This window comes from Dromiciops gliroides, chromosome 2 (genome assembly GCF_019393635.1).
Source record: "Dromiciops gliroides isolate mDroGli1 chromosome 2, mDroGli1.pri, whole genome shotgun sequence".
NCBI lineage: Eukaryota > Metazoa > Chordata > Mammalia > Microbiotheria > Microbiotheriidae > Dromiciops > Dromiciops gliroides.
The window spans coordinates 362,187,293-362,211,873 of record NC_057862.1 but is presented as its reverse complement, the minus strand read 5'-3'; the positions used below and the strand labels follow the sequence as shown (position 1 = coordinate 362,211,873).

General features: G+C 39.5%; 1 protein-coding gene across 2 annotated transcripts in view; it reads left to right on the top strand.

The window, feature by feature from the left end:
- Positions 1 to 24,581, top strand: part of DSN1 (DSN1 component of MIS12 kinetochore complex) — a 35,444-nt gene that overhangs the window by 8,970 nt on the left and 1,893 nt on the right. Inside the window, exons 1-11 of one of the 2 annotated variants that reach the window (XM_043989424.1) lie at positions 1,647 to 1,786; positions 1,863 to 1,899; positions 3,442 to 3,490; positions 7,632 to 7,934; positions 9,588 to 9,661; positions 9,950 to 10,022; positions 15,388 to 15,475; positions 19,120 to 19,179; positions 19,759 to 19,830; positions 20,678 to 20,825; positions 22,748 to 22,835. In XM_043989424.1, coding sequence (XP_043845359.1) covers positions 1,749 to 1,786; positions 1,863 to 1,899; positions 3,442 to 3,490; positions 7,632 to 7,934; positions 9,588 to 9,661; positions 9,950 to 10,022; positions 15,388 to 15,475; positions 19,120 to 19,179; positions 19,759 to 19,830; positions 20,678 to 20,825; positions 22,748 to 22,835 — 1,030 coding nt within the window. In that variant the 5' untranslated portion in view covers positions 1,647 to 1,748. Of the gene's footprint in view, positions 1 to 1,646; positions 1,787 to 1,862; positions 1,900 to 3,441; positions 3,491 to 7,631; positions 7,935 to 9,587; positions 9,662 to 9,949; positions 10,023 to 15,387; positions 15,476 to 19,119; positions 19,180 to 19,758; positions 19,831 to 20,677; positions 20,826 to 22,747; positions 22,836 to 24,581 lie in introns of those variants that run through there. The other variant, XM_043989425.1, reaches the window with a different exon arrangement.

The following is a 24,581-nucleotide window of genomic DNA, read 5'->3' as shown; positions in this document are numbered from 1 at the left end:
CATTCAAATTTTGGAGTTTGAATTGGCAGGAAGCATTCCCTGATATTCTATATTAAACTGAAATCTACAGTAAAACCTCCTAAAGTTGGTGTACACTTTGATTTTCCTAAATTATCTTTCAAGCCCAGAGAGAAGCCTCTATATTTTCTGGGGTCTATTTCTGTCCAAAAAGGACTATGATCACATGAGAAAAAGCCAGCAGTAAGATGTTTTGGGGTTTTTGTTTGTTTTTGTTTTTTTGTGGGGCAATGAGGGTTAAGTGACTTGCACATGGTCACACAGCTGGTGTCAAGTGTCTGAGGCTGGATTTGAACTCAGGTCATCCTGATTCCAGGGCCGGTGCTTTATCACTGCGCTACCTAGCTGCCCCAGCAGTAAGATGTAACTGTTTAAAGAGCCAAAACTATCTAAGGCTTCATTAATAGCATTCAATCAACATTTATCATGTACCTACTATGTATGTGCAAAGATGCTGGGCATAAAAAGATCTCCCCCAAAAAAACCAGGCCCTGTTCTCAGGGTGCTTACTATATTTTACTGAGGGTACACAAGTTAATAATGCTAAGTAATTTCAAGAGGAAAAAAGTATTAGTAATTGGATCAGCACTAGGAAAGGCCTCACAGAATGTGCCTGCCTCAGAGGCCACCTCGTCTGACCTACATAGACCTAAACAAAATCCCCTCTAAAACTTACCCAACAAAAACCATCCCGATTCTGCTTGAAGACTTAGCTTCCCTGAGCATCCTGCTCCTCCTTCGGGCAGCTTCGTGGTGCAGGAGGCAGCCCCTGAGCTGCGTTCTTTGAAGGGAGCTAGGGATGACGTGACACACAGGTGAGGGGTATGGTCCCGCCCCACCCTGGCACGGATATGCCACGTGCACGTTTCAGGGGGCCGAATTTAAGAGGGGGTTGACAGATAAAGCATGTTCAGGGGGCGGCGACCAGGAGGGGCAGCCTTGAAGGGTCACAGTCATCTGTAAAATAGGGATAATAATCTGTGGGGCTCCTTATTGGAGATAGGGGCGAGGCCTGGTGAGCCCTCCCAGCCTCACCCCGTGTCCCCTTGCTACAACGGGAATACTCTCTGCGGCCATGTACTGGCCCTGCGGCCCTTTCTTTGACTCTCCGAGCCTCAGTTTCTCCGTGTGTAAAATGAGAATGACCCCTGAATATGAGCGAAGGCCACTTCTGATGGGAGAAAAGAGCTAGGCCCCTGGGCTCCTGCAAAGCCTCTTTAGGACGTGAGCCACACAACACAGTCTTCAACATTCCTTGGTCACCAGAAACTGGGCCTAGCGGCGCCACCGGGCCTCCGCCTGCGCCAGAGGTCTGCGGCCCGCAAGCTGGGGCAGGAGCACGCGAGCGCGGTCTCCCGCGGCGAAGCAGCCTCCACAGGACCGAGGGAATGGTCCAGAGGGGCGGGGCCGGGATCCACACCCTGGGCAGCAACGTGGCAGGGAAGCGGCAGCCGCCGGGGCTCAGCCTGCGAGGCAGGCGGAAACCACTAGAGGGAGACGCGCTGCCCTCAACCTCAGCCGAGGGAGGCGGGACTGAGCGACCGTTAACGCCCAAACAAAAACATAACGGTTTCTCACGCGAGGGAAGTGCGTGGTGACATCATCGACCCGGTTCTCCTAGTGTTTATCTTCCCCCTTCCGGGAGACGTGCCGCCTCTGCGCAGGCGCAATTCGGCGGCGTACGCGCCGTTTTGCGCGGGAGTTTTGGAGCCGGCCTCGGCGTCCGTAAGATGGCCCAGCCTGTGGACCCGGAGCTCGGGGACGGCAGGTACTGGGCGGCGGAGAGCGGGCAGGGAGAGCGGCCGCCGTGTGCTGGGAGACTGATGAGCAGCTTTGTGTTTCAGGCTCGGAAGATCCAGCCCGGAGGGACGGATTCCCGAAGTGAGGAAGCTAAGCCCCGCCCCTTCCCGCCTCCCGCCGGGGGATCCAGAGCCCGGGGTGCCCCCGGGCCCCCTCGGTCCTTCGCTGCCTCCTCCCCATAGCTTTAATCTGGCCCTACTTTGCTCCCCCCGCTCCCTGCTGCACCCCGCCCCCCTCCCCAATTCCTTTCTTCCCCCCAGTCAGTCTACAAGCATTCATTGCGTGCCTACTACGTGCCGGGCACTGTGCTAAGTGCGGGGGGGGGGGGGGGGGTTACAAAGAAAGGCCAGAGGCAGACCTTGGCCTTGGGACATCTGATGGGGGAGACAGCAAGCAAATGATCGGGCAGGAACAACCTACGGGCAGGTTAAACTGCAGAGGAAGGCGCCCGAATTAAGAGGCCTCAAAAGAGCTCTCTTTGAAGATGGCATTTTAGTTGTGACTTAAGGGAGTTGTAGAAGTGGGGGGAGAGTGTTGTTGCAGCCATGGGTCACAGCCACTGAACGTGCCCCCAGCTTGGGGATGGAGGGGCGTGGGTGAGGCCGGGGTCACTGGATTGCAGAGCATGGAGGAAGCTGAAGCTGTAAGAAATCTTATCTGTCTGGCCCCCCACCCCATTCTACCCCAATCCCAAACCCCAAGCATTAAGCACCTGCCATGAGCAAAACTCAGTACCCCACACATAGAAAGGGCTTAAGGGATGATTTTTGTTTGATTCCTACTGTGTTGGGCTCTGGGACTGTAAAGAAAAGGGAAAAATAGATCCTGCCCTCATTTTCCCCATCTCTACATCTTCTCATAGCCCCTTTCCACTTTTCGTATTCCTATCCAACATGCGTTTTAAAGCACCTACAATGGGCCAGACACTGTTAGCCTTTGGGGTACATAGACAGGAAAAATAGTACCTGTTCCAACTGTACCCTCTTCCCTAGCTCTCAAATCTTAACCTCCTTCAACTTTACACTTTTACTGGGCCTTCCTTTCATTCCCTTCAATGACATTCAATACAGTAATATTCACTGAGTAGCTACTATGTGCTGGGTCCTGTACTTAGGGTTTGGGATGGGGAGTAGTAAAGTTAAAAATATCAGGAAAGCACAGTCCTTTCTCTTTTGGACCTTATAACAAGGTCACTTAATCTTTCTGAGTCTCAATTTCCCCTACTGTAATATTAGAGAGTTGTATGATTTCTGAGATCTCTCCCAACTTTAATATGTTTTGAGTCTAGTAAGGCAAGATTTGGTATGTATATAAATTGCTATAAGGCATTATATGTGTCAGATCATATAGTCAGTATAATCTCTAAAAAAATAACTCCATCTGGGATGATTAAAGGAGGACTTTATAGTTAGGATGGGTAATATAAACTGGACCTAGAAAGATTCATAGGAATTACAGGAACAGGTGGATGGTAAATAATATTTCCCCAGTTAGGGGAAATAACATAAGCAAACATCTGGAGGAAAGAAGTAATACAGTCTTTCAGGAATGGGGTGCAAGAATAGGAAGCAATAGTTTGGGCAGATTGTAAAGGGTGAATCTTCTTGCTTCCCTGCTATTTAGGGTTCTCCATCCAAGTTGACTTCATTGACTGGTACTAAGGCAGCAAGAGGTGGGTACTGTGAGTGAAAGTGAATTCAATTTTGCATATATTTATTAAGCAAATACTCCCCCACCCAAATGAAATTGTAGATCTTGACTAAAAAATGTATATGGTACTGTACTAGGAAGATAGAACTATGAAATTTCAACTGTATCTGTTAGACAGCCTGTTGAGATTTTTTAGCAGAGGAGTGCTATATTTGGCAGCTGTATGAAGGACAAATTAGAAAAGGGGAAGACTAAGAAGGAGGGGGGAAGAGTTGGGAATCTATTATGAGACTGGCAAGAGATAATGGGGGCCTAAATTAGGGTGGAATGGAAGGATGAATGCAAAAGATAAAATAGTGATAAAACTGACTGGAACTAATTTTTTCCTTTTCCTTTACACCTAAAGATGATTCCAAGGTTGTACCTGGGTGACTGGGGACAGTTTGACTTTGAGGTACTCTGTTGGAATGACCCTCCAAACAATCAGAAATACAAGGCTAGAGATAATTTGGTACTCATCTTTATAGAATGTATAATTAAAGCCATGGGAATGAATGGGCTTGCTAAAGAGAAAAAAGGCAGATAGATCCTCAGGGGACACCCACATCAAGGTCATGGAAGGAGGGAAGAATCAATGAAGGTGACAGAGGGGATAATCATAGAGTTAGGATGAAAACCAAGGGAGGACAGACTGGCAAGATGAAGGGTTGTTGTTCGGTTATGTCTGACTATTCATGAACCTGTATGGGGTTTTCTTGGCAAAGATACTGGAGTGGTTTGCCATTTCTTTCTCCAGTGGATTAAGGCAAACAGGTTAAGTGACTTGCCCAGGGTCACATAGCTTCTGAACTCGTCTGAGGCTAAATTTGACCTCAGGTATTCCTGACTCCAGGCCTAATGCTCTATCCACTGAGCCACCTAGCTCCAAGGCCTCTAGAGGTTAAGTGACTTGCCCAGGGTCACACAGCTAGTAAGTTTCTGAGGTTAGGTTTGTACTCAGGTCTTCCTGACTATGGGCCTCAAGCTACATCCACCGAGCCATCTGGCTGCCTCTTTGAGTCAAGAGATAGTCAATGTCAAATGCAAAGATGTCAAAGAACATAGCTAAAGAATGCCCATTTAGATTGGCAATTAGGTGACTGAATCATTTCGGTAGTAGAGTAGAGACAAAACAAAACCAGGAGGGATTGATGATGTAGATAGTGAACATAGAGTGATTGTTGATAAGTTTGGCAGTAGAGGGGAAGATAAACAGTGAACTAAGGCAGGGCTTTGAAACTTTTTATACTTGCAACCCCTTTTCACCCTAGAAGGTTTTTGGGTTTGGTTTTTTTTTACATAATAGACAATAGATATATATATAACCTTTTACTGTTGCCAATTTTTTTGCAACCCCCACATTCAGTACCACATTTGAAGAAGCTTTGAACTAGGGTACTTTGCTTAGAGAGATTGGAGTGGGGCAGGGCAGAGTTAAGGGCTTGAGAAGTTTGGAATGTGTACTTTATGTAATGTAAGAGGAAATCAATAAGATGAATAGACTGCCATGAAGTAGTGATGTCCCAGTGGTAGTCAGCTTAGTGCTGTGAATTCTTTAAACAGCACTGGGCAGACTTTAATGGCGATGGTTACCTAGGCTTGGAGTTTAACAGTGCAGGAGTAGCAGAAGGTTAAGTGAGTAAAAGATTCAAGGGTAAAGGAGAAAATAGTGAAATGACCAACCATAGGATCAAGACTGACAGGAGGAAAGTAGAGGCAGAAGAGGGTTGATGGCATCATGAATGAATAAGGATGTAGAAGATTCCAAAGTTTAGGATGTGACCATCCTAATGAATAGCTGAAATACAATATTGATGGATGTCATAGGAGTTGAGAATGAAGGAGCTAGAAACCTAAGAGTTAGGTTATCAGTGTAAATCTTGAAATTGGAGTGGTGGGGCAGCTAGGTGGCGCAATGGATAAAGCACCGGCCTTGGATTCAGGAGGACCTGAGTTCAAATGCAGCCTCAGACACTTGACACTTACTAGCTGTATGACCCTAGGCAAGTCACTTAACCCTCATTGCTCCAAAAAAAGAAATTGGGGAGGTGGTGATTAAACCAGAGACTGAAATTTCACATTGGAGAAGGTAGGACAGGGCTCTGGGGTTTGGTGAATGGTAGTTAAAAGGATCAAGAGAGGAAGAGCAATCAAAGAGAAAAAGGTTAGTGGATGATGATGATAAGGGCTCTGAGAATGTCAATGGGGAGGAAGAATTCAGTGGGCTTCCTAGTTTTGGAAGGAGTGAGAGAAGTAGCTGGCACTGAAAAGTCTTTAGGGATGTGGGATCTCTAGGGGAAGACCAGGTTTTACTTAATGCCAGAAGGTAGTGATTGATGAACATTACTATGGAAGGGGCATGTGGCAAGAGTATAGGGGTATAGGGAGGAGTAGAGATCAAGGTAAAAGAGGGGATGGGAGAGGCTTGTGACTAAGCAAGTGCTTTGGAGCAACAACTTAGGAGGAAGCTGGAGGTTGGCAAGTAAACTAAAGGGATTTGCTAGCCATATAACGGAATTGGTAGAAGCTATTGAATAAATGTGTCCCAAGGTTCTAATTAGGTTAGGGTGTGGAGCTTTCTTGATTCAGTCTTCAGACATATTTCAGTGACCTTGATGGAATTTTTGGCAAGAAAGTATATGGGGAAAAAAAGTATATGAAAGGAAATGGTATTAATTAAGACTCCAAGAGTAGATTAGAGCCAGAATTTTAGGGAGTTTGGTAATGCGTGGTAGTGTGGTTTGAAAAACCACAATTTCAAAAACCCTGGCAACCCTAGGTTTTAAGGTAACTGGTAGGTTTGAGTTAGTAATCTATCCTACCTGATTGCAAAAGGCCAGGAGATATGCTCACTGTTCCTATATGTTTGCTAGGCATTAGGATATAAAGAGCCTATTTAGCTGGGAAGGAGATGAGGTAGCCCCTGCAGAGAACTGGTAGATCACTTGAGTATGGGAGGCCTCATCTGCAGTGGGGCTAAAGCTGATAACACCTGCACCAATTCCAGTGCCAATATGGTGGATCTGGTGACAAATGGAGCACTGGGCTACTTAAGGAGGGGTGAAACAGCCATTCAGTTTGTGGTTCATAAGAAACTGATCTGTTTCTGGCATGGACCAGATAAGGAGACCCAGTTCTTTATGATTTTTAGATTAAGAAACCATCAAGTAATTAAGAGATTTTTAGACCTAGCTATAACTCTTTTGGGGGTGGGGGGTGGGGGGGCAGTGGGGGTTAAGTGACTTGCTCAGGGTCACACAGCTAGTACGTGTCAAATAAATGTCTGAGGCCGGATTTGAACTCAGGTACTCCTGAATCCAGGGCCAGTGCTTTATGCACTGCGCCACCTAGCCGCCCCCTAGCTATAACTCTTAACATTACTGATAAACCTCTTGAATTTTTTTATCTAAAAAAAATGAGTTTAATATTTAATTTTTAATTAATATTTAATATGTTTACAGGGAAATTGTGAAGATAGAATCATGGTGTGGAAATGCTTTGACAAATACAAAGTGTTACAAACATTGAGGAATAGGGGATTAATGGCAGGTTTTTTTCTGTCTTGTTTTATCTCATTAGCAACTGGCTCTCACCAAGTGCAGAATAATTATATATTGTTGAAATAGAAATCCCTCACTGATGTGGCAGGTATCTAGCAGTACTTTGAAAATTATTTGATAACTTTTAAAGATGTTCGAGTCTTACAGCTAATCCATACCACTTATGTGACCACTGACAGGTCACTTCTTAGTGATCCAGGCAACAATTGAAACTTTAAATAACAGGTTTGCATCTGAAGAGGGAGTCTGCACAATCCCTACTCTGATGAGATCACTAAGCTTAGATTTTTGTCTCCCTTTCCTTCCACCTCCATTCCCCAAAGGGATACATAATTACTAACAAGGGTTAGAGAGCCAAGGGGGCTTTTTAAATTTCCACACCAGACTAAACTGTCCCTTAGACACCCCTCACCCCAACCAACATTAGAATTCTATAGTCTCAATCAAGTCTTTATATTGGGAATATAGATAGGTTTTTTTATCTTTAATTTGGAATACTAGCTTTTTTTTACAAAGACATTTGGTTGGTGGTAGGTTTTTCATATTTTAACTTTTTGTAATAAGTGCCTGAAGAAGAAGTAGTGGTGCCCAACACTCAAGATCATCAATTAACATCAAGCCCTACCTCTCTGAAAACCTGTACTGCATCTTCTGCCTTCCTGGAGACTACCAAAGATGTCTCAAGAAAAAGAAAGAACTCTGAGGACAGCCCTAAAACAGGAAAAAATCAGGATCTTGAGCCTACCTACATGGCACCACAAGAATATAACAGCTATCAAAAAACCAAGCGGCAGTCCTGGCGTAGGGCTAGTATGAAAGAAACAAACCGTCGGAAGTCACTGCCTCCCTTTCACCAGGATATCACAGGTATGGTAGTAAACATAAAATGTCATGACATATGGCATAAAACAAATTTCAACTCTCTAAGCTTAGATTTTTACCATATTCACAACTGTCTCTGGTAACCTATATTCTTTATCCCTTATACCAATTTAATATTTATAAAGTCTCTATATTTTATATATATATATATAAAATATTTAAAACTGTCACCTGAACAGAATTTCTAACTGTTCATGTTGGCCTCATCTAAATATCTGGGGTCATTTTACAGCAATAGCAAATATATCATCCTTTGGCCTTCTGTTTAATCCATTAAAGCAGAGAATGATGGAGATAATGGTTTCTTGGGGTTTTTTGACATTATGGTGGAACATGTACATTTCACAGAGAAGATTAAAAAGTAAAATTATGAAGATATTTAGGTTTATGCTTTAGAATTCACTATATTCTGTGATGAGAAATTTGATACTGCTTTTTATGTAGATTTATTGGTTTTGTTTTAATAGTAGTAAGGAAAGACTCATAAAGTTAATGTGGAACATTTCAATAAGAGTTGCCAATGAAGGTTAGTGTTTTCTGTAGTCTAGTAATATCTCACTTAAGCTAGTAGTCAAACTTCTAGCAGATTTTAACCATCCAGAATATATTTCTGACCCTGACAGCAATCACAAATGGTCTTGAAGCACTATTTTTAAGAAGGGGGGAAGTGGGGAACAGTTCTTGTAAGAGTTAGTGGAACCACCCATAGGCCCACACCCAGAGCCTGTTTTTTTAGAGTTAGGTGTAAAAGGTTACTGATTTAATGGGCTTTGCTACACAGTTAACCCCAGTAACCATCATTTGCTTAGTTAATCAAGACCATGGATCAGAAACAGTGAAGGGCTGTCAGACACCTTAGAGGTAGTGTGAAGTGACCGTATATAAGAGCACAGAAGGGATCGAATCAGTAGGGGACAAATAGTCCTATACTGCCTGTGAGAGAATTGTAGTATTCCATGGTACAATATAATGATTCATAATGATGTTCCTGCAGTAATAAAAAAAGTTACTTTCAGGGTACTTTAATAATAGGAAAGTAAGAAAATAAAAAGTGCTTTGTAGAACTATATAAATGTCAGGTGTTATTATTAAGTATGTTATGTTATTTTAATTGACTGTTTTGATAAGGTATGGAAATCTTGATCTAATCACAATTAAACCCACCACAAGGTACAACCTCTGAAAAGTTAAGCACAATAGCCTAAAAGAGTTACTGTAGATTGATAATACAGACAGCTTTATATAATACTAGTCCAATGAAATGGTATGTGCTTTAACTCTAATAAATGAGAACCAACATTGTCCATTGTTTAATCTGAGTTTTGTGTTTAAAGTTGTCTTCACTTATAGCTAGATTTTTTTGGTTTATCTTTCAGTTCCATGTTATACACAAGTCTTCGCATATTTCTTTGAATTCTTCCTATTTGTCATTCTTTTATAATACATTTTAGAAAAGTTATCTTTTTTAAACAAAGCTTTATTGCTTAAAAGGATAAGCTGAAAACAAGAAAAGTCAATTAAAAAAAAATCTTAGGAGGTGTTCCTGTCTTGGATTGTATCCAAAGGGACCTATTTCTACATATATAAGTAAAGATGTTGGACTTCTTTTAGCATGATGGTAATGCTTTTGTATGTTAGAGCTCAGCAGATCTATCAGCATAGACCTGGCCGAAAGCAAACGCCTTGGCTGCCTTCTGCTCTCCAGTTTTCAGGTAAGATGCTTGAGTTGGAGAAATGCTTTTGTATCCCAGTGAAGTGTTAATCCCAAAGAAGTATTAAGCACGTTCTAATGTTTAAGGTATGATTTCATTTGACATTTCCAAAAAACATCAGCAGCTCCCCAGCCACCACCACACGCTTCCACCTCTACTTCGAAGGCAGCGGGTAACAAACAAAAGTTATTTCAATCCATGGACCTCTTTAGATGACTTTGACTTTAATGGTGAATTAAAGATGATTGGAGGTGATTGTGAGAGTGTCGTTTTTTGTTTGTTTTTAAGTTCTCTGCACGGAAACTTGAACCTTTTCTGAGAGATACTGATGGTGTCAGTCTTGATACTTTTAGAGCCAGAGGTAAGTTACTAAAGACAAACTGAAGTGAGCTAAGCATCAAACACACAGGGAGTTAACTCTTTGCCTCTAACTTTTGCTCTTTGCCACTTCATTAACCCACTGGAGACGGAGCCAGTTTGTACCTTTCAGTGATCTAAGAAACCAGTGAGCTAAGATTTACTTGGTAGTGTAAATTATGCCCCTTTATTTTTATTTTATCCCTTAAACTCTCATTTAAACACTTACTTTGGGCTACACAGTAGGAATATAAATAAAAACTAAACTAAAAATAGTCTCTACTAGCAAAGAACTTATATTCTGTTGGGAAAATTATTTCCATAAATGGAGTTACCTCATAATCTTCTTGAGAGCTAATATATCATTTTTATGGCTTCTGCATTATTGTGGTGGGGATAGTAGTTTGCTCTTCCAAGTCTAAGTACAGCCTACTGTCAATTAATCGTTTGCAATATTTTTTTCATTGTGCTTCCTGACTCTTGATCTTATTCCCTTCCATTGCCTAAACTTCTATAAAACCTCTTCCAGTGTAATCAGACTCGGTTTTTTGATTGAATTATAATAGATACTGGCCTACCTTTTAACTTTTTAAAAGTACACTATTAAAAAATGTCATTGAGTTATCTTCTCAATGTTATCTCTCATTTCACTTATACTTAACCACAAAAAATTCCTTGCCTCCATACTGAATATTAATACAGCCCTTAGGTGGGTCCTTCTATGTTCATGTAGCACAACTTTCTTGATATTATGGCACTACATTAAAGCATCACACTGGATCATACTCTTGATTTAGTCATCCCCCACAGTTGTTAAATGTCCAAGATCTGTACCTTGATAGTCCTCTATCTGATCCTAGAAACTTATGAATCTTTTAAACCTGTTCTTTGTCATCACTACCAGCTTTAGTTACTAAACCCTTTCCTGATTTCCCTCACTGTCACTCCTGCTCTAGCCTAACCTTCCTTTTAAAATCTTGATGGCATAGGTAACCAGTTCAGTTTTATGCTGTTCTTTCCTTTTTCTCCTTTGGCCCCTTGTTCTTTCTTTTTTTTAATTAATTAATTAATTAATTTATTTATTTTTAGTGAGGCAATTGGGGTTAAGTGACTTGCCCAGGGTCACACAGCTAGTGAGTGTTAAGTGTCTGAGGCCGGATTTGAACTCAGGTACTCCTGACTCCAGGGCCAGTGCTCTATCCACTGCGCCACCTAGCCGCCCCCAGCCCCTTGTTCTTTCTCAGCTCACCCTATGTTAGTATCTCTCTTCTTTGCTTTTGTAAGTATACTACAGAATGCCCTTGGAGAAAGTTGTGCAAGCTTGCTGACTGGGTCCACCATTATTCAGTCTTGACTGAGCCCTCACTGATGTATGCCAATCTTTTTACTCCTCCATGTTTGACTCTATCCTACTCCCTTTCAACAGAAGACCTTTACAAAAAACAAAATCAAGTCTCTGATGTAAACTCCATCTTCTCTCCAGTTCCACATTTCCGAATTACCTCAATAACATCCCTTTCTTTCTTTCTTTTCTCTAGTAGGAAAAGATACCATTAACTTTGCAAATGCAAATTTTTCTAGCCATGCCCTTCATCCCATCTTCTATGTTCTCTGGGAACTTGCTCCCTAATTTCCTTCTCTCCTTGTCCACAGACTCTTTTTTATTTATAAATATGCTGAGATCTTATCCATTTTTTAAAAACCTTAACTTGAGGCTACCATCCCCTTGAGATGAAATTATCAATAATGATATCAAGAGAGGGCGGTTAGGTGGTACAGTGGATAAAGCATCAGCCCTGGATTCAGGAGGACCTAAGTTCAAATCCGGCTTCAGACACTTGACACTTACTAGCTGTGTGACCCTGGACAAGTCACTTAACCCTCATTGCCCTGCAAAATAAATAAATAAGTGAGTAAGTAGGCAAATAAATAAATAAATACGTAAGTAAATAAATAAGTAAAAATATAAAATAAATAATGATATCAAAAAATCAATATTATATGAATATTATTGCCTCTACTTTCTTTCCTTACATTCACGTCTCAACCCCTTTTAATCTGACTTCTGGCCTCATCACTCAAATGAACCTGCTTTCTCCAAGATTATCAATGAACTTAATTCCCAGAATCTAATATCCTTTTCTTGTTACTTCTACTTCTTACCTTTGCAAGATTTGACATTGTGGACCACTTCCTCTTCCTAGACACTTCTCTTCCTTCCTCCTAGGTTTTTACAACAATGTTCTTTCCTGGTTCTCTTCCTACTGGTTGTTAGTCTCCTTTAAAGGGAAGTCATCATTTTTGTCATGCCTCCCATTCATGGTTGTACCCAAGAACAGTGTTCTGGGCCCTCTTCTCTATATATTCTTTTGGTGATTTTATCATTTCCCTCCTGGTTCGACCATCACTTCTTTTTTTTTTTTTTTTAATTTTTTAGTGAGGCAATTGGGGTTAAGTGACTTGCCCAGGGTCACACGGCTAGTAAGTGTTAAGTGTCTGAGGCTGGATTTGAACTCAGGTCCTCCTGACTCCAGGGCTGGTGCTCTATCCACTGTGCCACCTAGCTGCCCCACCATCACTTCTATGCAGTTGATTCCCAGGTCTATATATCCAGCCACATTCTCTCTCTTTTGCCACTGAATTTTGAATCACCAACTTCATATTGAAAATCCCTAATTGGAGATCCTGTAGACATCTCAAAAGTAACTTGACCAAAACAGAACTCATTAGCTTTCCCTCAAAACCTTCCCTTCTAACTAATAACCCTGTTTTTACTAAGAGCAACACCATTCTTCCAATCACCCAGGTTTGTAATCTTGCATTCACTTAAAACTAGTCTCAATCCTTCTATCCAACCAGTTACTAAGTCTTAGAGATTCTGCTTCTGCAATATCTCTTTCATCCATACCCTTCGCTCAGTCTCTTATTGCCTCTGGACTAGACTATTGCACTAATCTAATTGGCTTTCTTGCTTTTCAGTCAGTCCCCTCTCCTATCTGTTTTCAGCAACTGCCAAATCGATATTCCCAAAGCCCAGGTCTAGCTGTCACCTAATTCAGGAGCTTCTAGTGGCTCCCCCTTGCCTCCATGATAAAAGATACTCTTCTTTGTAGCTTTTGCCTGCCTTTTTAGGCTTACTGCACATTTTTCTCCTTCACACACTGATTGTTTTAGACCCTTTTTTCTTCTCCCTTCTACTACTTTACTTGGTGATCTCATCAATTTCCATTACCATCTCTAAACTGATAAGTCTCAAATCTACCTATCTTGTCCCAACCTGTCTGCTTACTTCCAGTCTTTCATCTCCACCTGCTTTTCAAATATCTCAGACTGGATGTCCAGTAGACATCTTAAACTCAATATGTCCAAAACTGAACTCATTATCTATCCACCTAAACTCTCCCTGCTCTTACCTTCCCTATTACTGTAGAGGGCAACCCCATGCTCTCAGGCTCACAACCTAGGAGTCATACTGGATTCCTCACTATCTCTCACACACACCCTCCTCCCATATACAAGCTGTTGCCAAGGCTTGTCGATTTCACCTTTGCAGTATCTCTGGTACCCACTTTTCTCCTCAGACACTGCCACACCTCTAGTGCAGGCCCTCATCTCCTTATGCTTGGACAATACCTGCTGGTGGGTGAACCTGCTTTAGATCTTTCCCCACTCCAATCTGTCCTCCATTCAGTCACTAAAGTGCTTTTCCTAAAGCTCAGCTTACACCTCGTTTACCCCCTATTCAGTAAAATCCAATAGCCCCCATCTCCTCCAGGATCAATTACAAAATGTTCTTTCCTATTCAAGACCCTTCACAACCTAGCCCCTCCTACCTTTCCAGTCTTCTTACACTTTATTCCCAGATATGTATTCTTCAATACAGTGATACTGGCCTTCTGGCTGTTCTACAAATAAGACGATCCATTTCTTGGCTCCAGACATTTTCTATCTCCTTCTGCTCTTCCTCCTTAATTCTGCCTGCTGACCTCTCTGGCTTCCTTTAAGTCCTAGTTAAAATCTCATCTTTTATGGGAAGACTTACCCAACCCCTCTTAATTCTAGGGCCTTCTCCTTCTTAATTATTTCCTGTTTATCTTCTGTATAGTTTGTATATATTTGTTGGCATGTTGTCTCCCTTTAGATTGAACGCCTTGACAGCAAGCACTAACTTTTACCTCCTTTTATATTCCCAATTCTAAGCACAGAGCCTGGTACATAATAGGCCCTTATAAATGTTATTGATTCAATTGATTGCTTTTTAGCCCAACTGATCTACTTGTTGTTTCCTTTACACAACACATAATCTTCCATCTCCATGACTTTGTACAGGTTCTTGCCAAATCTGAAATGTTTTTCCCTCTTCAATTGTGCTTGATAGAATTCCTTTTTTTTTTTTTTTTTTTGGTGGGGCAGTGAGGGTTAAGTGACTTCCCCAGGGTCACACAGCTAATAAGTATCAAGTGTCTGAGGCTGAATTTGAACTCAGGTCCTCCTGAATCCAGGGCTGGTGCTCTATCCACTTTGCCCCATCTTTCTTTTTTTGTTTGTTTGTTTGTTTGTTGTTTTTTTTGCGGGGCAATGGGGGTCAAGTGACTTGCCCAGGGTCACACAGCTAGTAAGTGTCAAGTGTCTGAGGCCAGATTTGAACTCAGGTACTCCTGACTCCAGGGCTGGTGCTTTATCCACTGCGCCACCTAGCCGCCCCCTGCCCCTATCTTTCTTAAAAGCTCAATTCACCTGTTGCCAACTACTTGAAGCATATCCTAATAACGTCAAAGTATACTATCTCCCTGGAAGTTACTTCTCTATATAGGGTATCCCAAAAGTCTTAATGCAATTTAAGCTATTAAAGCTTATTTTGCATTTAATTTTCTATGTATATGTTGTTACCCCCAACAGAATGTAAGTTCCTGAAAGGCAAAAACTGGTGTCTTTTTGTCCTTAGCACTTAGCACAGTGCCAGGAAGGAAATAAGCATTTATTAATTTCCAACTGTGTACCAGATACTTTATAAATATTAACTCATTGGATCCTCACAACAGTGGGAGGTATGTGCAATTGTTATTCCCATTTTACAGCAGAGGAAACTGAGACTTCTTTCTATGATTTGCCCAGCATCATACAGCTAGTCAGTGTCTGAGGTTCGATTGGAATTCAGGTCTTCCTAATTCCAAGCTCTGTCCACCATACTACCTAGTGCCAGCCCCACAGGAGATGCTTAATAAATGTTTATTGAGTGCTGAGCTGGAGAATGTATTGAAGGATTCTAGTTCTGATACCCTCAGTATTTAGTGTGTAAGATCTTTGTCAAATGTATATACAATTTAAATCTACCTTCATTTCTCTACATTTCCATTTCTTCCTTCTAGTATCTTCAATTTCTGAAGAATTCAAGCATTATACAAACAGACTTGAAGATGATGGGACCTTACAAAAATGCTCTGAAGAATCAAAAGGGTAATAATAACTTCCCTTGTTCTTAAGAAGTTATAATTTGAACAAAAGTGTGTATATTTTTGAATAGTTATCTTTTTTCTTGTCAGTCATGAAGATTAACATGAATCCACAGACTCTAGGACATTTGTCAAGTGTTTAAAAATTTTAACTAACATTACCAAAGCCCAAACTGGATATAGATATGCATTGCCATGTTCCTCCTCCCCATCTGCTGTCTTATTTAATCCATATGACAAGCCTATGACATAGGGCAAATATTATATCCCAGTTTAAAGATGAGTTTGCTAAAGCCCAACAAAGACAAAGTAACTTACCTAACATCACACACTGTCACATAGCTGAGGTTCAAACCTAAATATCCTGGCTCTGAGACCATTGTGCTTTCTACTATGCCATATTGACCGTCCTAATTCAATCTCCCCTCCCCAAGTTACCAACCTGAAAAAATATATACTTTGTTTTAATCACATAAAGTTGGCATAGTCATGAAAAAATGGGGAAGTTCTAGCTTTCTGATGTCTTTTAATTTGAAGTTGCAACTGAGTAATTCAGAGACAGAAGAGGATGTATCATGTAGATAAATAATTTAGTCTGTGTGTATATATAATTTAAAAAATAAAAATTTATTGATTTTTTTTCAAATTACATTACCCATAAATCTCTTCCTTTCCCAGGGAGTCATTTCTTATAGAATAAAAAAGAGAAGCAGAGGAAAAAGGTTCAGCAAACCTATCCAACCATTTGAAAAATCTGACCTGTGCAGTGTTCTGTATCTATAGTTACTCCCTCCTCTACAAAGAAGTGGATGGAAGTACCTTTTTATATCTCTTCTTTGGGGCCATGCTTATTGAGAAGAATTCTGATGGTTAGTGCTCCTAACCTTTTGAAGTTCACAGGACTTAGTCATCATCAATCTCTTTTATTTATTTAAAACAGGAAAAGATAGACCCAAGAGAAACAGAAACAACAGCATGGCCATGTACTCATCAGACACACTATAAGTGTGTCTCCTTAATAGGGAGATAAAAGGCCTATGGCCTCATTCTTCACTGATAGTTTTCTTCAGTTCTTGCTTCTTTCCTGGGATACATGCAGACAGGAATGAGGACCATGAAATCATTTTTTAAAAAATTTTCTTATATTCTTTCAATCTTTTGATTTTATTTAAATATTTCTTGCCATCTTATGGAGTCACGATTTGTTTGTTCTATTCTAGTTTGGAGGGAGTTGGTTGTTTGGATGTTTACAGTTTTCTAAGCTATTGATTCTCCTTCCAGTTCTTTTCTCCAGAGCTTTTTATTTCGTGTTTTATCTCTTGGCTTATCTCTTCTAAGTATTCAAGTAGTGCTTGTGGAAAATCTGTTTTTTTTTTCTTTTGGGTCTCTGCTTGTGGTTGTTATAGAGTTATGCTTTCTTTCTTTGGGGGGATTCCTAGATTTGCAGTCATTTTGGGGGGCGGAGGTGAGGCAATTGGGGTTAAGTGACTTGCCCAGGGTCACACAGCTAGTAAGTGTATTTAGTATCTGATGCCGGATTTGAACTCAGGTCCTCCTGAATCCAGGGCCAGTGCTCTATCCACTGTGCCACCTAGCTGCCCCTTTGCAGTAATTTTTAATACTGGCCACTGTCTTCTCTGGTTTACTCATTTCTTCAGCTTAATTCCTGAATTGGGGATTTCTGTCAAAGCCAGGCTCCACCTCCTGTTGCATTATGGTTATGTGTTCAGCTGTAGTCATTCTCATCCTAATGTCTTCTAGGATTCAGTTCTAACTTCTATCTCCTGGGGCCTTCCCCTCTTTTATCCCTCCCAGATCTCTGAAAGTCAACACTGGATTTTCAAGACTATAGAATCTCAGTAGAATACTAAGAACCTCAGAGACCTGAGATGTCCTGGTCCAATCTGTACTCACATTAGTTGTTGCTACTCTCTGGGTTTTCTTGGGAGAGCTCCTTGCTCTTGCTGCCTTTGGCCAGAGAGGCCAACAGTTCATTTTTTAGCCTTCATGTCTTCGTTCACTGTTTCTCATTTATCGGTCTTAATTATTTTTCAAGGCCCAGTTCAAATCCTACCCCCTCTATGAAAAGCCTTTCTGATCTGTATTCAACTGGAAGAGATCCCTCCTTATTCTGCAGTCCTGTAACATTTATTATCAAAACTGAAATATATATTACCTTGTAAAATTAGTTTTCTTTTCATCTGCATATGCTTTTACTCCAAATGTTTTTACTGTTTTATACTTCTTTGTATCTCCTAGTACACTTAGTATGATGCCTTATATATATAACAGATGCTCAGGTATTTGTTAGCTGACTCATTTGCTCCTCTATAAAATGGGAAGGGTTGATGGCAAAATCTTCAGATTGATTTTTTGAGATTTATTTGGCAAATTATTTATCCAACTAATAAATGTCCTTTGAATGTGTAACCTTTTAAACTAGAACTGCGATCAACACAGTGACCAAATACAGTTTCAGTGGAATCATAATGAAATGTGTTACCCCTTTCTGACAGAGAGGCGATGAAATCAGAGTGCAGAATACAGAACACAGAGACTTTTTTTTTGGACGTGACCAGTGTCAGAAAATGTTTTGCTTGATTATACATATTTGTTACAAAGGTTATTTTTTCTTTATTTTTCAGTTGGAGGTAGATTTTGGCTAATTGAAAAAAAAATGATTTTTTAAAATTAGGGAATGGCTAAGCAAATTGTGGTATATGAACATAAGAAAGAACAACTTTGAAAGACTTAAGACCTCTGATCAGAGCACTGAACAACCATATACCCAGAGGACTTGTGGTACAACATACTAACCACCTCCTGACTAAATGGTGATGGATGTCAGTGTACAGAGAGATCATTATTAGACATGGCCATTGAGTAGATTTCTATACTTATTTCTTACAAGGATTGTTTTAGGTTTGTTTTCTTTTTTCTTAAGTAATTTAAGTAACTTGGAGGCTTTAACAATAGAGATATCAAGGGGAAAATGATCCATTGAAACAATTTTTAAATGAACAGAAGAGAAGAAAGTTGAGAATGAAGCACAAATAAGTCAGGACAGTTTTGAAAATCATGTGTGTGATTTGTTACGTAGTTTTTTTAAGTAACATGAAATGGAAATTCATGGTTTTGTATGCAGTCTCTTCTTTGTATTCTGTGTATATGAGAATACCCATTTTGGGGGGTTTGGTTCAAAATTTTAAAAATAATAATAAAGTAGAAGGGGTGTTTGGCTAAATTACATGATTTATGTAAAGCTGTAATGGGAGATGAGGCTTGAAAGGTAAATGTACCAGGCTTGGAAAGGCCTTGAATGGTAGGCCAATTTTGAACTTTTAGGTAGCAGGGAATTACTTGAGGGTTGTGGTTTGGGTTTGGGTTGGGTTTTTTGTTGTTGTTTTTTTTTAACAGTAATAGTTCAGTGGAAATATTTTAGGAAAATTAATGTGGTGGTGGTGCATAGCATGAATTAGGTGGAAAAGGCTAGAGACAGCAAAACTGTTTCAGCTATAGTGTGGATATTATGAAAGGGCCTGGGTTCTGAATATTTTTGCATGTCCAAAGAATATTTAGACTATTATAGGCATGATACTATTAACATCAGATGCTTCTTGAGAGTAATCCTATAATCCTCTGTTTCAGTCAGTCAACAGATATTGCCTTGGAAGCATCAATGGCAGAAATAAAAGAATATATAGCCAGGTAAGTGGGTAATGATTGGGCTATATGTTTGATCCCAACTAAACCTGAAAAAAATTAATTTGAAAAGAAATGTGGAAGGGGCAGCTAGGTGGTGCAGTGGATAAAGCACCAGCCCTAGATTCAGGAGGACCTGAGTTCAAATCCGGCCTCAGACACTTGACACTTAATAGCTGTGTGACTGGGCAAGTCACTTAACCCTCACTGCCCTACAAAAAACACAAAAAAAAGAAATGTGGGTTCTTAAAGGAAATTGGTACTAGGAGTTAGAAGTCTCCTTTTCAAAATGTACTGGAATGTCTTGATAGCTGATTCCATAGAATGAAGATCAGGAAATAAAAGTGTTCATTAAACTCAAAGAAAATGCCCATTTTTTTTTCAGTTGGGAGGTGGGAAAAAGAGAAGGTAGATTTTTGTTAATGGAAAAATCTTTTTTTTTTTTAATCTATGTTAGCTAAATTTGTTGCATATCTTCTCATAATCCTAGAAGCTCTTCTGTTTCATTGACATTTTTTATGGACATCATACTAAATGGAACCCTGACCTAACAGCCATGATGTATGCATTTCCTTAATTCTACAGGCTTTCTTTGGAGTGTACGAATTGGGATCAACTATTACTGCATCACCAGAAAGTAGCTGAAGAGACAGCCAGGTTAAATCTCTGTCATCAAAATAAGAAGCTGCTTTTTCCCCATGGGAATTTTATTAACCTTTTTTTTTCTTTTTCTTCTTTTGCCATTAGTACAAATTGGGTGTTAAAACTCTAGGAAAGTTCTTAGAGATCTTTGAGATACTATATATTAGCTACCTTTGATGTTGCCCCTTCTTTGTGGGAAAGAAGAAACTAGTTGTGGTCACTGACCAAAGAATTCTGTATTCTTAACCATTACCTACCTTTCCAGTTCCTAGGGAAAGGATGGCAGCTCTATCTCTTGCAATCCTAGTGCTGACCCACTAGAGGCATTGAGATATGGTGCACATTGAGGACAGAAAGCACTGATTTCTTAAGTCTTGTAGGCTCCTGCTACCTCAGTTGCTTCTCTTGTGCAGCCACTGGAAGGTGCTTAGTAAGGGTGTTAAAGTTAAAAGCTAAAAAAAAAAAAGATGAAAACAGATTAGTTAGAATTTTATATCCTACCTAACCATTCTAGAATAAATGAGCTGTTAATGCATTTTTATATTCCTCTAGCGCCAAAAAAAAAAAAAAGATCCAACCTTAATAATACCTTATAGCTTCCTTCTGCCCAAAAAAATACAGCTTTCCCTGTTGTGTAGAGCAGGCTAACTTTAAGCTATTAAACTTAGATAGGTCTCAGTTGAAAAGCATCAACATAAGCAGAAGCATCTTTTTGTTAATTAGGAAGCCCTTTGGGTAGGATGGGAAGAAAAGATTTCAGTTTCCAATTTAGTATGCTAAAGGAGGCTTTTACATGTAGTATGGAGAAATATTGTATTCAGTAATCACTTGGTACTTATAAGCATTTTATTTATTTTTCAAGGATGTTAGAGGAAGCCAAAATTACTGATGTAGAACTGGACCCTGCTCTGTATCTTCAGTCTTCACAACGTGAAATTCTTAGTGCAAAACCTGACTACCAGAAAATATTAGACAGCCAGAATGAGGTTTTTAACTGCATGGAGATGGTGGTGAGTTGACTCCTATTTACTTCAGTCAATCAAAGAAGCATTTATTTACAGTCAGATGCTGTACTAGGCTCTGGAGATATAAATACAAAGAATGAAACAATCCCGGTTCCCAAAGAACTTACATTCTCATGGGAAACAGCAAGTAAATCCAGGATTGAGTTCTGTCACTCTGCTAGTTTGTTTCCTGCTGGAACTTTGGAGGAATCAGTGTGTGAGGGGATATAATCTGAGTACATACAGCTCAACCTAAGAGGCAAAGTGGCAGCCACCTGTTTTGATCTCAGATATGATTCACTTTAATGGGTTTTTTTTAGCTAAGTTTACATGATTGGTTGCATTTGTTAGCTTTTCTGGCTGAGGGCTTTAACCTTTTGAAAAGAATTCTAAATTATCTAGTATGGATGTAGTTTTAAAAAGCAAGGTCAAGAAGGTTTGATTTCATGTTATCTAACCATTCTAGAATAAGTGAGGTGTTAAATGCATTTCTATATTATCTTTGCATCAGAGATCTAACCTCAGGTTACCAGTATCTAGTTTCCTTCTACCCCCAAAATACAACCTTCCCTGTTGTATAGGTGGGGTTAACCTGAAACTGCCTGGACTTCAAAAGGTCTCTTATTTGAAAATCATTAACATAATCTGGAGGATCTTTCTGTTAAGTCAGGAAGCCTAATTAAAGTATATCATTAAGCTAACCACTGTAGAGCCAGAGGTCCTAAGATTTCCCTAAAGGCTTGGCACTAAGAGTAAAAGTTGCTTAATGGAGGGAGAGACTGCAGGAGGAGTTGTTGGGAGATAACAACAGATCTTCAACTCATGTCACTTAAAATTAGAACATTCCTACAGGACTACCCATTCATCTCCCAAATACAGAGTTTACCATTGCCCATGAAAGAGTGCTGAGAGTTGGAAAATTGCCTTTTCCTAAAAAAACAGCCTATAATTAAGGAGGGAAGGGTGAAAAAAGGGAGTGCAGAGTAGGGGAGGGGATAGTCAGAAGTAAAACACTTTTGAGGAGGAATAGGTTAAAAGAAGATAGAAAATAGAGTAAATATCATTGGAAGGGAATAGGATGGAGGGAAATAGTTATGATGATTGATTATAATGGCAAAACGTATGGTACCTATTTTGCTGGGCTAATATGAAGAAAATGCTTTGTCAAGTTTAAGGTACTATATACAGGTTATGATGAACAGGATACTATCAGAAAAACCTGGAAGGACCTATGTGAACTGAAGCAGAGTGAAATGTACTGTATACAAAATAACAGCAATAGTGTAAGATGATCTGCTGGGAAGCATGTGGTTATTTTCAGCAAGGCAATAATCCAATATAACCCTGAAGGACTTATGAAAATTGCAGTCCATCTACAGAGAAAGAACTGATAGTATCTGAAAACAAATGGAAACAAATTAAAAAAAAAATTTTGGTTTTGACAATTCCTTAATCAGAAGTTTTGTTTTTTGACTGTTTTCTCTCACAACCTAGCTAATGTGGGAATGTTTTCCATGACTACTCATGTATAACTTATTTGGAATTGCTTGAGTTCTTGTGGGTGGAGGGTGGGAAGGGAGGGAAGAAGAGAAGTTGGAACACAAAGTTTTTAAAAATTGATGTCAAAATTTGTTTTTACATATATTTTGGAAAATAAAATTCTATTCGGAGTAAAAATAGCTCATACTTTCTCTTCTTAGAACAACTAACCTTTCTCCTATGCATTCTTGGGATGCAGAAACTACATCTTTACAGACTAAAATCATTATATGTAAAGAGAGAGACAACTGAGACTCATCTCTTATACTGTGCTACAGAATTCTGGAATTCAGATTATCCTATTATCCATCAAAGTCAATTGAAAGTGAGACTGAATGAATGGACTTTTCTATCAGGCTAGAAGTTCACTGAAACTTTTTTGTTTATAGCTGGATGAATTACAAGGATCAATAAAGCTGTTGTATTCTTTTATGGAAGATACTACCCAATTCTTCAAGAAGGTGTCAATGCAACTTGGTAAGAGAAGCAGTCACCATTTGAAAAGAGTAAAGAAAATTTGTTTTCTCTTTTTTGGGGGGGGACAATGGGGGTTAAGTGTTGTTTTCTCTTAAGATAGATTCCTACCCTCACCCCATTGGATTCAAATTTTCCTTCAGATACTATGTTACTAGGCCATGGGTTTTTTAAAATTCTTTTGTGTTATGGACCACTGTGGTTGGTGAAGCCTGTGGGTTCGATACCTTCTCAAAAGAATGTTTTTAAATATGAAATATAGAAATACAGAATTACAGAAGTAGCCAAAGGAAAGTGAAAAATAAGGATGTAATTATTTTCCTGGATTCATGGATTCCCTGAAATAAATTAAAGGATCCCTTGGAGGTCTGGGGACCTCAGATTAACAACCCCTGTCTGAGAAGATTGTAGGCTTATCTTCTGCCTTCTTCCTAATACCCATTCTTTGGTGAAAAACTCTAAATATATTATAGAGGACTGGTAATTTAGTGCAATTGTGCATCCTTATGTAGTAGTTAAAATTCTTGTCAAAAAAGAAATCGTTTATAAATCATCTGCATTTCTATATATGACCAACAAAATCTAGCAGCGATAGAAAGAGAAATTACATTTAAGATAACTGTAAACAATATAAAATATTTGGGAGACTACCTTCCATGGCAAACCCAGAAACTATATGAACACAATTACAAAACACTTCTCACACAAATAAAATCAGATCTAAACAAATGGGGAAATAATAACAATGACAATTCTATCTAAATTAATTTACTTATTCAGTGCTTATTCCAATCAAACTACCAAAAATATTTCATAGAGCTAGAAAAAAATAGTAACAAAATTCATATGGAAGAACAAAAGGTCAAGAATATCAAGGGATTTGTTGGGGGGTGGGAGGAAAGCAAAGGAAGGTAGCCTAGCTGTACCAGATCTATAACTATATTATAAAGCAGCAACCATCAAAACTATTTGGTATTGGCTAAGAAATAGAGCAGCAGAATAGATTAGGCACACAAAAAACAGCAGTAAATGAATATAGCAATCTCCTGTTTGATAAACCCAAAGACTCTAGCCTCCGGGATAAGACCTCACTATTTGACAAAAACTTCTGGGATAACTGGATAATAGTATGGCAGAAACTAGGCATAGACCAACATCTTATACCATACACCAAAGTAAAGTCAAAATGGATACAAGATCTAGACATACAGGGTGATACCATAGGCAAATTAGAAAAGGAAGGAATGAATAGTTTACTTGTCAGATCTATGCAGAAGAGAAGAATTTATGACCAAAGTTGAGATAGAGAACATTATGAAATACAGCGTGAATCATTTTGACTACGTTAAATTAAAAAGGTTTTGTACAAACAAAATCAATGCCAACAAGATTAGAAGGAAAGCGAAAAACTGGGAAACTTTTTTTTTTTTGGTGAGGCAATTGGAGTTAAGTGACTTGCCCAGGGTCACACAGCTAGTAAGTGTTAAGTGTCTGAGGTTGGATTTGAACTCAGGTCTTCCTGAAGCCAGGGCCAGTGCTCTATCCACTTCACCACCTAGCTGCCCCAGGAAACAATTTTTACAGCAAGTATTTCTGATAAAAGCCTCATAACTAAAATATATAGAGAACTGAACCATATATAGGAATACAATTCATTTCCCAATTGAGAATTGGTCAAAGGATATGAACAGGCAGTTTTCAGATGAAGAAATTAAAGCTATCTACAGCCATATGAAAAAATTTTCTCAA